Source organism: Stylophora pistillata, chromosome 7, assembly GCF_964205215.1.
Source record: "Stylophora pistillata chromosome 7, jaStyPist1.2, whole genome shotgun sequence".
In the NCBI taxonomy this organism is placed as follows: Eukaryota; Metazoa; Cnidaria; class Anthozoa; order Scleractinia; family Pocilloporidae; genus Stylophora; species Stylophora pistillata.
Window position 1 is genome coordinate 14,334,816 of NC_142525.1, and position 16,869 is coordinate 14,351,684.

The 16,869-nt window shown below is 42.1% G+C and overlaps 2 protein-coding genes across 2 annotated transcripts in view; both read left to right on the forward strand.

Moving 5' to 3' along the window:
* Positions 1-1,955, forward strand: part of LOC148726752 (fibroblast growth factor receptor 1-A-like) — a 45,763-nt gene extending 43,808 nt beyond the window's left edge. Inside the window, exon 20 of the mRNA XM_088727713.1 lies at positions 1,905-1,955. The gene's annotated coding sequence lies outside the window, so the exon portion shown is untranslated. The remainder of the gene's footprint in view (positions 1-1,904) is intronic.
* Positions 1,956-4,583: 2,628 nt separating this feature from the next.
* Positions 4,584-16,707, forward strand: LOC111343849 (uncharacterized). The gene is made up of 5 exons (XM_088726369.1): positions 4,584-5,483; positions 11,998-12,636; positions 13,068-14,082; positions 14,574-14,777; positions 15,215-16,707. The coding sequence occupies exons 2-5, from the start codon at positions 12,469-12,471 to the stop codon at positions 16,705-16,707; spliced, it is 2,880 nt and encodes a 959-aa protein (XP_088582495.1). The 5' UTR covers positions 4,584-5,483; positions 11,998-12,468.
* Positions 16,708-16,869: the final 162 nt, after the last annotated feature.

Below are 16,869 nucleotides of genomic sequence, written 5' to 3' on the forward strand. Positions count from 1 at the left end.
TCTCACTATGGATTGGTTATACTCATGTTCATATTGTGCTATGATCTTTTCACTATGTCCCCACCCAACTCTCCCTTCCCCACCGAAGCTTTTAAAATTCCTTTTTTTTTCGCAGACAAGTAACTTTACTTTCTTAAATTGATCCCATTTTTTCACAGTTGGAGCTACGGAGTTTTCCTTTATGAGATGTTTACAGTTGGTAAGCTACAAGGCTGATTACCAGTGCAGTTATTTAGCCTTAGTAATTTTAATTACTTAAAAGAAGAGATAAAGTTATGAAGTAAGCATGGTGTACCAGTCTTTGAAGACCTTGACAAGGTAATTTTGATAATGTAACTTGGTCAGGTTTCCGGTGTTCACCCCTCGTCATTCGCCCTGACAAAGGGCTAAAGTTTGAAAAGTCAGCTTTGAAACTCATTTTGGCGGCCAATTTACATTATCAACTCAGTTCATAAAACCAAACTATCTCGTTTTACTCCCAAACAGACGCAAAAACCACATTCTCTTTAAAAACTTACACCCTTTGCTACTTGTTATTGTTCTCACCAAACCAGTTTAGATTGCCACAGTCGCTGGTCTTAGGTGAAAAAAAAGTTATAAATGGTTGAAGAATGGTAGCGCTGTGTTGAAATAGAAAAACAGATGTAGAGCCCTTCATTGTACAGTATGTTAAAATTAGCTGCTCTAATCCAGGTGGTTCACCGTATCCACGAATAGATGGAAGAAAAATTGGAAACTTACTTCAAGAGGGATACAGAATGCCTAAACCACAACACGTAGATGATAAATTGTATGTTGATATCGTGTTGCTGTTGTTGTTTTTTTTTTCTGATGGCTTGTATCGTACAGTAGTTTTTGTCCCGCTTTTGTTTGAGATTTGTGCGTCTCATTATTTCATCATTTATGCTTGATGATCCAGCCTTACGATGGGAAATGTAGGATGAAGTAGCCTATCACGAGTTTATCTTTTTTGGTAATGTGTGGATCTTTTGTCGTTTGTTCTAAAAACACTGATAGCTTGTTTATCAAGGATAGGTCAACCTGTTTCCAATTAAACTTTTCCTTAATCACAGCATTTCAGTTCTGCGTTAAAGACGCTTCGGCCTCGGGCTAGGCCACCAACGACATATTGAGATAGTCTTAACGTGTTTGTGTTTTAGGTATGACATAATGACAACTGAATGTTGGAAAGACTACCCTAACTTGAGACCATCTTTTGAAAAGGAACGAACGAACTCAAAGAAATGGAAAACCAGCACAAAGTAGAATTGTGGTGTTTACAAAGGGACTTTCTCTGTTTTTTTTTCTCTTTAAAGTTTGATTGTTAGAATCTACCACCATCAACTTTAATTGATAACGGCGTCACCGTGAAGGCCTCGTGGCGCACTTTATGGATTCAATTTATCTCACCTTTAAAGCAGTGTTCAATTGAGTATGGAATGCGATCCTGAATTAGTTCTACTTTTGATTTACCTCGCTCTTTGATTGGTCTAGAAAACTCATGTCACCATCCCACCAATCAAATGCAAAACTAGAACCAATCCCAGCTTGATCACCCACGTTTTTCCGTGCTTTAAGTGGCCGGGTTACCTGATTTTACTTTGAGTTGTCGTTGGTTAATTCTTTCATCTGAAAGAAAGTTGTGAGTACATTGGGTTCAGTTTTTGGACGCTGAAAACTGCGCTATCAAAAATTGATTGTGTCAGCAAGATGCTCTCATTCTAGGTTTAAAAGAAATAATAAATGAGGGAACCATCGAAAGCTTCACAGAGTATACAATAATTTATACCCAGTTCTTTTCAAAATATCTCCTCTCATTTCTCTACAGGGGTTGATAAACTTAAAAAACTACGACGACTGACTCTACGTAAATGTTGACGATCTAGCCGAGTAGTCGAGTGAATTCTCAAACAGGAAAGGATGGAGTATTGAATATTGCAGCCCTATGAGATTATCTCAGGGGATTATTATATTTCACATTAACCCATATTTTTTTTCTGATCAAGCAATTCTTTAAAACAGGCTGTTTAACAACGAATAAAGGCTGATAGTTTCGAAAGAAATTGTTTGGGGCTGCGTCGGTGGGAGTAACGAAATAATTTGGATATATCAACAAAGTTGAAATGGTAAATTGGCCACCGTAATGATTACAAAAGCTGACGTTTCGAGCGTTAGCCCTTCGTCGGAGCGAATAGAGGAATTGTGGGTTGTGTGTGCTTTTAAAGGCAGAAAATGGAGCTACGTTATTGGCGGGTGCATCGACGACTGTATCGGCGCTACCTCCTCTACCAGAGAGGAGCTCACTCAATTCATAACTGCAGTCAATTCTTTTCACCCGGCTCTGAAATATACTTGGGAAATTTCTGACAATTCTTTATCCTTTTTAGACGTCAAAGTTTCAATTGAAGGCAACGGTTTATGCACTAGTGTGTATTACAAACCTACAGACTCGCATAATTACTTGTTATATTCGTCTTCTCATCCATCTCACGTTAAGAATTCCATTCCTTTTTCTCAGTTTCTAAGACTTCGTCGTTTGTGTAGTAATGACTCTGATTTTCACCACAAATCAGAGTCAATGTGCCAGTTCTTCGATAAACGTGGTTACCCTGCTTCCGTTGTTCAAGCGGGTTACCACCGCGCTCAACTTATTGATCGACATTCAGCACTACAAACGTCGCATAAGGAAGATTCCGACCGCATTCCATTTACTCTCACGTTTCACCCTCACAACCACTCAGTTAAATCCATCATTCTTAAAAACTTCAAATTACTTCAAATCGATCCAGAGACAAGCACTATCTTTTCGCAGCCTCCGCTCATTTCATTCAAACGCGACAAAAACTTAGGCAATTTTTTGGTCAGAAGTTCTTTTCAGACTAATGAGCAACCAGGCACTTTTAAATGCGCTCCTGCGCGATGCAAAACGTGTCCTTTCATTCACAAGACTGATAAAATATCGGGACCTAAACGATCCATTAAGATCACCGATCACTTCACGTGCACCTCCGCTAATGTAATCTATTGCATAACTTGCACTTATTGCAAAAAGATATACATCGGCGAAACGGGCAGAAGACTAGGTGACCGATTCCGAGAACACCTTCGAGACGTGGAAAGGAATGACAAGGACACATCTAAACCAGTCGCTAGACATTTTAATTTACCTAATCATTCTAAGCAACATATGGCAATCTGCGGTCTTTCCTTGCACTTAGGTGGCACGGAAAGCCGTAAAAATCTTGAACAAAAGCTCATCTTTCAAACCGGCAGTCTCAATCCCACAGGGATCAATGAACGTTTTTCATTCCACTAATTTATTCATGTTTTTCTCGTTGCCATGCACCAACCAATAACGTAGCTCCATTTTCTGCCTTTAAAAGCACACACAACCCACAATTCCTCTATTCGCTCCGACGAAGGGCTAACGCTCGAAACGTCAGCTTTTGTAATCATTACGGTGGCCAATTTACCATTTCAACTTTGTTGATATATCCAAATTATTTTGTTTAACAACGAGACAAGGCAAAGCGCAGCTTTCTTATATTTTGATATATATCTTTTTCAACTTATAGTCTTGAAAAGACAAACAATTTTGTGTGAACGAGATTAAAAGCTGCATCATAATTTTTCCCCCTAGATTATTCAGCTCTCTAGCGTAATTGCTCCGGTGTTTATAGAGATAAGCGCGCTCTGATTGGTTGAGGATTGTGTCATATCTCGGTTCTACTCAAGTGGATTAAGGCCTGGTTCCCATGTCCATATTCACGGTTTTGACAAAGTTTAACTATAACTTCTTTAAAACGTGGCCAATTTCCATAAAACTTTGCCAAACGTTAGGCCTTCACCTAGTGGATGGAAGTTTATCGTCCGAAAAACGTGATGAAATTTGATACTTGCAAAAACCACTAATTTCGGCGCCAAAAAGCTATGTGCCTTCCACAACAAATTCCCACCACTTGCTCTCACAACAATCACAGAAAAACCTCCGATTCATATCAGTGTAGTGATAAACGCTATTAAACCACTCGGAATGAGCACAATATTTCTATTATATTTAACAGGTAATTGTTCGCGTTTGCTTGAGTCAACTTAAGTACCGATTTCGTGATCTTAACACAAATTTATACGAAACATAAGAAATGTAACTGTAGGTTCTGATTAGAAATAAAGAAAGTGATAGTGGTGGAGTCCAAAATGAATAATACTACCACTAAATAATCTTAACTAGTGGTGGGAAGTTAAGAAACTCGCAGACAGCGTTTCAAGTGTTCCAGCCGCCATATTTTCACGCGAGGATTCCCCTGGCATAGTTGCCATGGTTTAAATCAACCAATTACTTTTGAGAAATGCATTTACAAGGCCAGGGTACGAAGCCAAAACATGGCGAACTAAGTTTTAAGGTCGAAAGAAAAGCTTATTTCAAATCCCATAAGATTTGCTATCTTGGGCTTTCGGAAGACAAAAACTCGGAGGAAATGGAGCAAGAATCCTTGCTTAACCTACGTGTTTTTTTCCCTATAATTTGAAATGGTCTGAAATGGTGAATTACGAGTAGGGCTACAACGACCTGTGGTAAAGGAGAGAAGTCAATAAAAAATAAGGGCTTTTCGTTCTCTTCTCTTAAACCTGCGGGTAAAAAACGCGGTTTTTGTTAAAATAAATTAGTAACTTTATCTCTAATGGTTTTGAATTCGGTAATACTTTATTGGTTTAGGCGCAATTTTCGAAAGTAAAGAGCGCGCGCTCATCCCGTAGCAAGATAAATTGTTCGATACAAGTAAGAAAGGAAGAAGACTTGGCAAGCAAACGATGTCTCTCATATTTAATTGTGGATTTTCAAGAGTTGCCGTTAAAGAAAGTTTCCATAAACCGGGAAGGACGACGAAGGAGGCTGATCCCGTTCAGCGATGGAGAAACTACCAAGAAACGCTAGGTGAATCAGCACAGTCAATTTTCGCCGTTGACAAGTCCACATATCTGAGAAAGGCAAGAATTATTTATGATTCATTTCGAAAAATGAACTCTCGGAGCCGAACTGAATACCTCAAGTACTTTTCGCTTGCAAACTGGAACGGTTTACCCGATTCTCAGAAGTCAGAACACACTATGTCGCACTGTCATGCCTGCCAAGTACATCACTTCGCCATCCAGTCCCTCTTTCCGAACACTGTCAGGTTCACGCCGCAAAAGCTAGTTCAAGAAGCCCTTGTAGAAAATAGGAACGTAGCAAACAAAAAAGTAAAGCCCACCCAAAAAGCAATAAAAACGGCCGCAAAACACATTTACTTAAAAATAAATGGGCACTTTCAGAAAACGTTTAACGTTAGCTTTGCTGAAGCTCAAACTAAAGTATCCGAGCTCGAGTTACAGCAAAAGAAAAGCAAAATACAAAAGAAACGCGAACGTCGACAGCGAGCACGTCAAGAGAAGCAGAAAGTGCAAGAGGAATGGTCCAAACGTGACGCAGATACAATGCTAATGTAGAGTGCGTGACATGTGTGTAGAGTGCGTGACACGTTTTGTCGAGTTCATGAACCCAAAAGGGTGTCGGGTAAAAGAGAGAAAACGCATGTGCTCGAAGTTTTGGAAATAAATATAACCTTGTGTTTCATTAATCTGGTTGATTTGAGTGTGTAACATTGGCGACCCTGCCAGGACTGGACCGAAGAGGCTTATCATCGACGAAGAACGGCCTTGGGTTGTGAAGGACAAAGTAATTGGCACGCTTGATTGATTCGTCGAGCGCGAGTTGGTTGTGGTCGATTGCTGTCGACGGCGGACTGATCTTGACGTAAAGTGTCGCATTTCTTTTGTGAACGGCTGATTGCACTATTGGTGAGTACGAAAGATTATTTCTTGGAAGTATGATGGACACCGAGAGTCTGCAGATCGAAATTCAGGCCGCGTTGTGTTCCTTGAGCGAGGAAAGGCTTAAAGAAGTTTGTAGTGGGCTGAACATTACTGTACCGCCTGAGAGCAAGGGAAGGTTGGTTTTTATCCGAGCTCTAAATAAATACCTCGAAACGGAAGAATTAGATAATGAGAAGCTCAAAGTGTTGTCGTCATCTCTAAGTATGCAGGGAAAATTTGTACCGGAACAGAAAACGGAACCGCCGAAAGCTTCTGAAAATAGTAAGGCGACCGTCAAAATAGAGCAAAATCCCGCGGTGTCAATTTCAAAATTCAAACGCGACTTCAAGATTTCGGGCCAGATTGGCGACGCGTCGCAAAAGGATCGTTTGAGTTTTTCCTCGCTAGTACATCAAATTGAGAATGGGTTAAAGAACGACTATACAGAGGATGAAATCAAAGAGGCTGTGATAAAAGCGATAAATCCGGCGTTAAGCCTAAGAAGTTATTTGGAGGGTAAGGTAGATTTAACACTGGCCAAATTGAGGAGAATTATGCGTTCTCATTATCAGGAGAGAACAGCAACCGAACTATATCATCAGTTGAGCTCAACTGTCCAACAGCCAAAGGAAAAACCTCAAGAATTCTTGATCCGCCTTCTCGATTTGAAACAGAAGATCTTGTTTGCATCTCAAGAAACTGACTCGGACCTGAAATATGATCCTACCTTAGTACATGGCATGTTTGTCCATAGTTTTTCCCTTGGCCTGCAAAATGAGAATATCAAGATCGAAATGAAGCCCTACTTGGAAAAGAAATTTATAAGCGATGAAGAACTATTCGAGAAATTAAATGTGTGTTTCAGTGACGAACTGGAGCGATCACAGAAATTCGGTTCACAGCTAACCCCCAAGGTAAATACTGTTCAAAAGGGAGGGGACAAGCAGGAGACAAAGAATAATGGGGTGGAGGAAGGTCTCATGAAAGAACTAAGGGAGCTCAAGGCAGAGGTGGCCGCAGTCAAAGAGAGAGTTCGGGCCCCACTCCGGGTTCAAACCCCCCTCACACAACAGCCTATGAGACAACCCCCACGGTGTAGGACCTGCCAACAAAGTGGGAATGGATGGCCGTGCAACCATTGCTTCAGGTGTGGGGCGAGTGGCCATTATGTACGCGAGTGTAATGCCCAATTCAGCCGACGCTCTCCAGCAGAATTCCAGGGAAACGGCCAGAGGTCACGTCCATGGGACAGGGTGTGACCAGGCAAGAAAACCAGTCCCGTTACGTGCAGTGTGGAAAACAAAGCACAGACCATGTACCACTTAACCGCGGCGGAGCCTGTAAGACCAATAGATATTATTCAAAAGAATGTCAAGTAAAATACAGAGCTGTGCATAAACCAGTTTGCATGGCTATACAGGAACTTGAGAAACAGAAAGCAGCCGGAGATGATGGCCATGATTTGAACACGACGTTTCCCTGCCACCTGACGCCAAGGCAGCAGCTCGGACTGACAAAAATCGTGGGACGGAGGTGCGTGGTAAAATGCCTAATGCAGGGAAAGGAAGTGGAGGCATTATGGGATACAGGTTCCCAGGTTTGTGTTGTGTCAAGGAAGTGGCAACAAACTCACTTACCGCAGGAGGTGTTAAGAAATGTTGAAGAGTTGTTGGGAGCAGGAGAAGAGCTGAATTTGGAAGCGATGAATGGGACAAACATTCCATTTGACGGTTGGATTGAGATCGGGTTTAAGTTGGCTGGGGACGATACAACTGCTCATGAGCTGACAGTTCCAGTACTGGTGGGACAAAAGGAACAAGAGTACCCAATCATTGGCTTCAATGTTATAGAAGAAATCCTCGCTCAATATGGTGGAAACCACCAAGCGGCAAGTAACATCATTCAGCAGTCATTCCCTTCAATTCATCATACTCGCATAGGTACCCTGATCAATCTGATCCAGTCAAGAACACAGGATACCGGTACTGCAGCTGTTAAAGTCGGAAAGAGAGATGTTATGCTGTCAAAAGGAGAGGCAACGACAGTTAAGTGTCAAACTCACCTCGGACCAGTTCCAGAGGGGATGCCAGTAATATTTGAGCCCAAGGAAGACAGCGAGCTCCCAGACGGACTGGAATTGGGCGAGGAACTTACTAAAATAACCCCGGGAACCTCTAGTCACGTGGCCGTCGTGGTCCAAAACAATACAGACAGAAACATCTTGTTAAAGCGCAGAACAGAATTGGGCCGGATACACCTGGTAAAGTCAGTTCTACCAATCCCAAACACTCCCGACTCGTACTCTCGAGGAGACGAGGATTCTTACCCTGAAGCTACCTCGCATCCTGGTCAGGAACAAGATGGATGGGAGCCACCAGTTGACTTGAGTCAGCTAGAAGACAATGAACAATTGATCGTCCACGAAATGCTACGACAAGAAGCTGGAGCCTTTGCAAGAAACGACGATGATGTTGGCTGCGTGGAGAACTTGGTGCTGGATATCCAGTTAAAGGACAATGAGCCAGTACAGAAGAACTATATCTCCATCCCCAAGCCACTCTATGGGGAAGTGAAAGAGTACTTAGAAGACTTGATTAATCGAAATTGGATCTGCAAGTCCCGTTCGGCTTACTCCTCACCCATGGTCTGTGTTCGCAAAAAGGATGGAAGTCTGCGACTTTGTATTGATTATCGAGAATTGAACAAGAAAACATATCCAGAACGACAGCCGATTCCCCGTATACAGGATATCTTAAATGGCCTAGGCGGCAACAGATGGTTTACAGTTCTGGACCAAGGGAAGGCCTACCACCAAGGCTTTATGACAGAAGAAAGCCGCCCCCTGACTGCATTCGTGACCCCCTGGGGATTGTATCAATGGAATAGAATACCGTTCGGGCTAATGAATGCACCGGCGGCATTCCAAAGGTGCATGAATGAATGTCTAGATGGCTTACGTGACAACATCTGTATCCCCTACCTGGATGATGTCTTGGTGTATAGTACAACCTTTGAGCAACACGTTCAGGATGTCCAACAAGTCCTGCGTCGACTGCAGGAACATGGGATAAAGTTAAAGCCATCAAAGTGCAAGCTCTTCCAACGACAAGTTAGATATTTGGGGCGGGTTGTTTCTGGCGATGGCTACTCTCTAGACCCAGAGGACACGGCCGCCGTACACAACTTGGCGAAACAAAAACCAGCAACAGTGGGTGATGTGCGTAAACTGCTGGGGTTCCTGAGTTACTACAGGCAATACATCCAGGATTTCTCACGCATAGCTAAGCCCCTGTACGATCTAATGGCTGGCCCTGATCTATTGGCTAATAATCATAAGGTAACATGGACAGAGGAACATCAGAAGCGGCTTGACATGCTGGTCGACCGACTAACTTCTCCTCCAGTGATGGCATTTCCCGACTTTACGAAGCCATTTGTACTTCACACAGACGCCTCACAAGAGGGACTTGGAGCTGTATTGTATCAAGAACAGGACGGGGAGCTCAGAGTTCTAGGTTATGCCTCTAGGACACTAACTCCAGCAGAGAAAAATTACCACATGCACGCGGGAAAACTGGAGTTCCTTGCCCTCAAATGGGCAGTAACTGAGAAGTTCCGTGATTACTTGTACTACTCCACCTTCTTCACTGTTTACACCGACAACAATCCACTAACTTACATTCTGTCGTCAGCTAAGTTGTCTGCAGTAGGGCACCGGTGGGTGGCAGAACTGGCAGATTTTAATTTTAACATCAAGTATCGGCCTGGCAAATCTAACATTGATGCGGATGTACTATCCCGCCTACCGCTAGATTTCAGTGCATACATGGAAACCTGTACTGCAGAAATGGAAAAGGACGCAATTTGTGCAACAAGTCAAGCAGTGATACATCAGGAAACAGACGCCACACCCTGGGTGGCAGCAGTTTCAGCAAGAGTTGACATTGCTCACGCAGAACCGGGCGTCACAGATTTGGTTTTTCCCCAACTTACTTTAGAAGAAATATTAAGGGCTCAACGGGAAGACCCCGACATCTCACGAATCCTGGCCTACAAGAAACGGGGATATCCCCCACCAGGAGGAGAGCGGAAAAATGAGACTCGTACAACATCTTGCTACTTGAGAGCATGGAATAAACTCCATATATCAGCGGACGGGATTCTGTGGCGCCAAACTAAGAGTCGATTGCAGCTAGTATTACCCACAAAGTTTAAACAGTTGGTTTACCAAGAGCTTCACATTGAAATGGGTCATCTGGGTGCAGATCGAGTGGTGGACTTAGCGAGATCTAGGTTCTATTGGCCTTACATGCAAGAGGAAATCGAGTATTTCATCGCCAACAAGTGTCACTGCATCCAGCAAAAGAAGCCCCAAACCTCCCCTAGAGCACCAATGGAGAGCATTACGACAACTGCCCCTTTTGAGATGGTGTCTATAGACTTTCTTCATTTGGAGAAAAGCCAACGGGGATTTGAATACATTTTGCTGATAGTAGATCACTTCACAAGGTTTGCACAGGCCTACCCAACCCGAAACAAGACAGCACGAACGGTGGCTGAAAAGATTTACAATGACTTTGTACCACGATTCGGATTCCCAGCCCGTATACACAGTGATCAAGGAGGAGAATTTGAGAACAATCTCTTCCATCAACTACATAAGTTGTCTGGCGTTTCCAAGTCTCGCACCAGCCCCTACCACCCTCAAGGGAATGGGCAAGTGGAGAGGATGAACCGCACGCTATTGTCTATGCTGCGAACACTCCCAGATTTGAAGAAACGAAAGTGGGATGAATCACTCAACAAGATGATCCACGCGTACAATTGCACGAAGCATGAGGCGACAGGATACGCTCCGTATTACTTGTTGTTTGGAAGAACACCCCGCCTGCCCATCGACCTGATTTTCAATTTGAATCAAGAGAGTGCAGAGGGAGATTATAACACTTACGTCCAAAATTGGCAGCATGATATGAAGGAGGCATACCGGATAGCTCAACAGAATGCAAAGAAGACTACCGAGCGCGGCAAGCAATATTACAACAAGAGAGTCTCAGGTGGCGTTCTTCAGCCAGGCGATCGGGTGCTAGTTAGAAATTTAACAGAGCGCGGTGGCCCCGGAAAATTACGATCCCATTGGGAGTGCGCTATCCACGTTGTGATTAAACGAATGGGGGCTCAAAGCCCAGTCTACAAAGTGAAGCCCGAGAGTGGAGGTGGCCGCGCAAGAGTACTTCACCGGAATTTACTACTGCCTTGTGACGCTTTGGAAGCAGATGCCCCAAATCTGGGATTTGGTACACGACCCCCAAAATCAGCAGTAGAGAAACGACTGTTGTCTGTTTCGGGAAATGACCTACAGAATTCGGGGAAAGATGATGATGATTTCGGTAGTGTGGACCTTGTAGAGGAAATACCTACTGAAGTAAGAACTTCAAACTCAGTGTCTCCAGGACGCGATTTGCCTTCAGAGTCAATTGAGGATTCTGCGACTACTGAGGGCACCAATGGGCCATCCAGCGAAATACAACTTGCAAATGAAGGAAGTGCTGACAATGACGGATCAGAGGGAGAGGATATTGCTGAGCAGGACGTGTGGACTCGGCCGCAGCGCCAAAGGAGACCGCCGCAGATCTTAACTTACAACTCCCTGGGAAACCCACAGTACCAGTCGGCTGAGCCAGGATTCAGCAGTTCACGCGTTAACGCCATTCAAGCTCCAGCTATCACAGCTATTCCTCCGGGAACACCCCTGTATTTCTGGGTGTGGCCATGCTGTTTCCAACCTGTCTACTACTCGAGGGCTTGAGAGGAGCCTCTTATAAGACTCAAACATTAAAAAAAAAAAAAAAAGAAAATCAAAAGCACACAAGGTGCTGAAGGAGACAATATCAAACAACAGTTACAGTAGCTGCAGAGAACCCTGATAAATAGTTTTGTAATATTTAGAAGAACACTTTCATTTTCGGCGGGGGAGTGTGTAGAGTGCGTGACATGTGTGTAGAGTGCGTGACATGTTTTGTCGAGTTCATGAACCCAAAAGGGTGTCGGGTAAAAGAGAGAAAACGCATGTGCTCGAAGTTTTGGAAATAAATATAACCTTGTGTTTCATTAATGTGGTTGATTTGAGTGTGTAACACTAAGCACGAGGCAGTCTTACAGTCAGCGGGAAAAACAAAGGACCACTCTGTACTTTGAGACAATGGAGGAAGCAGCTGTAAGGGTTGGAAAACGGAAGAGACAGGAAGATCTTGGAGTTAGCAAGAAAAAACGCCATTCTCCACCGCCACATCAGGTCGACTTCGACAAAGAAAACCTCCTGAAAGAAGTAACAAATATGAAAGAAGGAGACAAGGTGAGGTTACTTGCATTTAACACAAACAGTGAAGTTCCTTACATCTACCATAAATACAATAATACAATGTAGATACACATACAAGTACATGGAAATTGTAGGGGGCCCTGGAAAAAATATGGAAGTCTAGTAACAATGCACTGATTCTTTAAAATAAAACAGCCTTAAGATTGCTTATTAGCATACCATAAATTTTTTCCTAGATCAATTATTCGCATCTTGCAAGAAGATATGGTCTGGCAGATCTAAGGCTAGGAAATATGGTGGTAAAAGAGTACCTTGAAAACCAAGGAGTAGACCTAAAGCGTTTCCAGCAGCTGCGAAGAGGTGATCAGTCCCTTCCAAGGCGGAGACTGAACAGGATGGTTGGAGGAGACATCACTGTTCCTGTGCCCAGAACAAACAAAGAAATTAAACACACACTGAAGGTAAATCTTGTCTGACTGAAGTTTAACTAAAAATGTGTTTAAAATCCTTGAGAAAATTATTCAATGCAGCCAGAGAGTCTTTTTTTGTGACTATCAATGATGGTGACCTCTTAGTATTGTAATAATTAATAAATTTTTGTTGGTACTAATGCAGCTATTAAGTACAAAAATATTATGTACTTCTGTCAGTAGTTCACGTGCAGACAATTAAAACAAGTACAATGCTTTCCACAAGTTTACATGCAGTGTATGTGGCCATAAATGTACTCTCCCACCCTCTACATCAAACAAAAAAAGATGTAAACTACCACCAGATTGTTATGCGCCTATTAAGTTATTATGAAGGAAGCAAATTGTAATTAAAATGCTTTTTAAAAAAAATTTAAATACAGGACAGGCACATAGAGTCATTTCACTGTATTTCTCACTAGGACAAACTGGATGCAGGAGAATATACCATTGGTGAGCTGGTTGTTCCTAGGATGTATAAAAAGCTTGTTCTGAAGAGTGATGGCACCCTTCAACAAGTGGAATTTACAGTTTCTGCCAGAAAGATCCCTCTCTCTGAAATCAGAAAGAGAGAGCTTCAGAGATGCGAACAACTTGGCATTGTGCGTGCCTATTCTGATGCTCACTATGAAGACATGTCAGATGAGAAAGTTATAGAATGTCTGATGGAGATTGGTGAATGTGACAAGCATGTCCGGGAGGATTTAACAGCAAGCCAAAGAAAAGAACTGCTCATCAAGTTCCAGAGAACCAGGCATCTCATGATCTGGGGAGACAATTCAACCATTCTGAACCATGGTCACATATTGTACCTTATTCAGTGCCTTTATGATCCTGCCTTCTTCTACACCCCTGAAGAGATGAAGGCCAGAGGGTATGGAGATGTTGATGTAGCAGCAATTGTTGAAAGGCCTCATCTCTATATTCTTGGGAGATGTGGATCAAAAGAGGTTGAGCAGCTTGCATATGTTGAGACCAGACAAGAATGCCTTGATTACCTTCCTTACCAAGTAGAAACCAGTGATGGAGTTAAAGTGAATGATGTAATGCGGTTCTTCCATGGAGATGGCCCAGAGCAGCAGTTTGAGAGTGGAGAGCAGAGGGGAGGAAATGCTGGTTGTAGTGGATGTAGTGGAGATTCACGAAGGTATCGTGACCTTACATACAGTTTTCGACGCCCCCAATTGTCTCTAGCAGATCGGCAAAACATAGTGCTGGCAGGGCCCGCAGGAAAAGCAAAAAGAAATGGTGGAATCAGACCATTCAAAGATATGTCAGTTACTGAACTGCGGAGGGAATGTAGAGCACGTGGATTGTGTGATGAAGGCTACAAGAAGGATCTGCAGATCATCCTAAAAGAGCATCTTGGTGGTATACAGAGAGTACCAGCAATGTTTACCATGGATCAAGGAAGAAGCATAAAGGATCTTCATTTAGGTATGTAATTAACTCAAATATTTACAGTGCTAGCATAACACAAAGTTATTATAAAGTTATCTTTTACCATAAAGGAGAATTACTCTCCTTACTGTATGTTAAATTCATGGACTAGTGGCTCTATGGCTGGTTAATACAAATTAAACAATTTGTACTTTTATGTGCATTTGATCATTAAGGAGAAATCTAATTTTTTGCAAAGCATCATGTGCATGTTGTATCATTTTCTACTCATAGGGACAATAACAACTTTTATTATTAAATTGAACTTACTGACAAGTATCAAACAATATTGATTGTAAAAGCAAAATTAATTGGTCTGATTCTCCTAACATGGACCAGGACATACTGTACATGTAAAAGCAACACCTCACAATAGCAGTTTAAAAACACTCATATTTCACCCAAGCATATAACCAAATTTATATGTATTTATAAAATCCAGTTAAATTAATTTTCTTTGGTTTTATTTATTTCCTTTCACTATACAGGGATGTATGAGGTCCTTCCCACTGAACCATTACATGATGTGAAGGAAAACATCTCAAACATCATCACTGAAATTTCTGCCCACCTTTCAGATGATGTGAAAAAGTTGTGTGAGGAGACACTGAGCTTAGTTTCTGGAACAAAAGACCAACTGCGTGGTTCAGATTATCGTGAGATCTGTATCGTGCTTGCAAAACAGTTGAGAGGTGAACATTGTTCTACTTTTGAAGTTATATAGACTGAGGTCCTAATTAACTTTATACTTAAAATATTCAATTTGTCCTGACAATAATACTTTTGTTATTATCCCACCTCCCAACACACACCCCTGGTAGGTCAGACCAGTTTGGACTAAAATTGGCAGAAGAATCAGGAAAATGTTATTATAAGTCTCTAAAAATTTCGCATTTTTCACATTACATTGACATCTTATAGATAGTTACTTTTCAAAAGTAACCAGCTGTTGTGCTGTGTGCTTAATTACTGCTGTTCTGCTAAGTTATTTTTATCATCAAGTTGAACAGTTAACAACTGTTAATACATGTTGTACTCCCCACTTACAGAAAGTTGTTCTTTAGTTCTATCAAAATTATTTTTAATCAAGTGTTTTTATAGCTATATTTTATTATTTTCCCCTTCATAGGTTTTGTCGATGAGAAGGTACAGCTCTTGTTGGACACCATGACAGAAATCATGCAAATTCTGTATGCTAAGGTACAAGAGAGATGCCAAAAAAATGTATTAAGGCTTCACAATCAAACCTTTCTTCATGCTATTGCATGTGAGGAGGTTATTGGAAAGCCTATAATACTTACGGAGAAAAAATTCTATGGCCGTTACCTGCACTCACTGGTGTGCCATGCACCCATCCAACATCGCATCATCTGCTCCAGGTCAACCAACACTGAACAACAAGAGCGCCATTTCAACACTTTTGCCAGTATATCCCTGGCAACATCAAGCAGACGACCTGGAGAGATCATCACCCCTGGCCTGATCAGGATGCAAGCAGAAATGAAACAAGGTGAAATCAACCGACGAAGTGCCATTCAAGAGCAGGAGTCACGACTGGGGAAACTATGCAAGTGCTTGCCAAAACCAGAAAATAGTATCATCCCCCACAGAATCATCCTTAAATACCAGAGCGCCTATCAAGCACACCTGGAGCGCATTTCTGACTTCCTATTGTGTGGAGAAGGAGTTTGGTGGAGGCATGTTGCTAAAGGTGTTGAATTCTTTGATGTCACTTCCCCCTGTGAAACTCGAAGAGAAGTGCACACCCTTCCACCTTTACACCACTTTCGCTCCCACACACTGAAGTCAGAGAGTAAATACCTTCAAGAAAACTGGAAGAAGTGTGTATCATCAGCTCATATTCAAATACCTCACCATGCTATCAGAGTATTTGATGAAAGGGGTGAGCTTGACCACATCATTCACACTGGCTTCCTGCAGGATGATGAAGATGAAGACGAAAGTGAAACAGAGAGTGACAGAAATGAAGAATTGAATGGAGTTGGAAGTGAAGATTATGCAGAAGAGAGCAGGCTAATGGATCATGACAGTGAAGATGATGAAGATGAAACTGACAAAAGAGAAGAAAGAGTGATTGCTCTTGTTCAAGTGGGAGAGGACCTTTTGGGCCAGGGTGACCAGAGAAATGGGTTGGAACTAGAGAAAGATCAAGAAGAGACAGGGGTGATTACAGTGCAACCTGAAGAGTTACCAATTACTGGTGAAACCCATGAGACCAGCCACACTTTCAATGAACCCAATTTATCTACATCCTCCTTATACTCGACTATAGCCAAAAATGTGGCTAAAGTTATTGGTGAGACAGAGGATGTAAAGAAACTTGACAGTGCTAGAAACAATCTTCGAAAAAACTTAAACAGTAAGACTCTGCAGGAAAAATATGAATCTCAACTAGCTTATGTGCAGTCGCAAGTCCTTGCAAAGCACTCAGAAGTAACAAAAAAATTTAAAGAATGGGAAAAATTATTCACAACCGGAAATGATTGTTTAGAGCCAACTCTGGATGATATTGAGAAAGATGAGAAAGGATGCAACCTGTACAAGACCCTACGATTGTGTAGACAATTGTTAAAGCACTGGAAGATCACTATACACTTATAACCGTATTTATGTCTCCCTTACCTTACGTAAGCACATGTGAGTGTCATCAAACCCAACACAAAATCCCGCAGTCAGAAAAATTATCTGACGGAATAGTTATCAGCATGCTGTCAACAATGAGTAATAAAAATACCCTAGGATTACTTTTTCAGTAAAAATTAC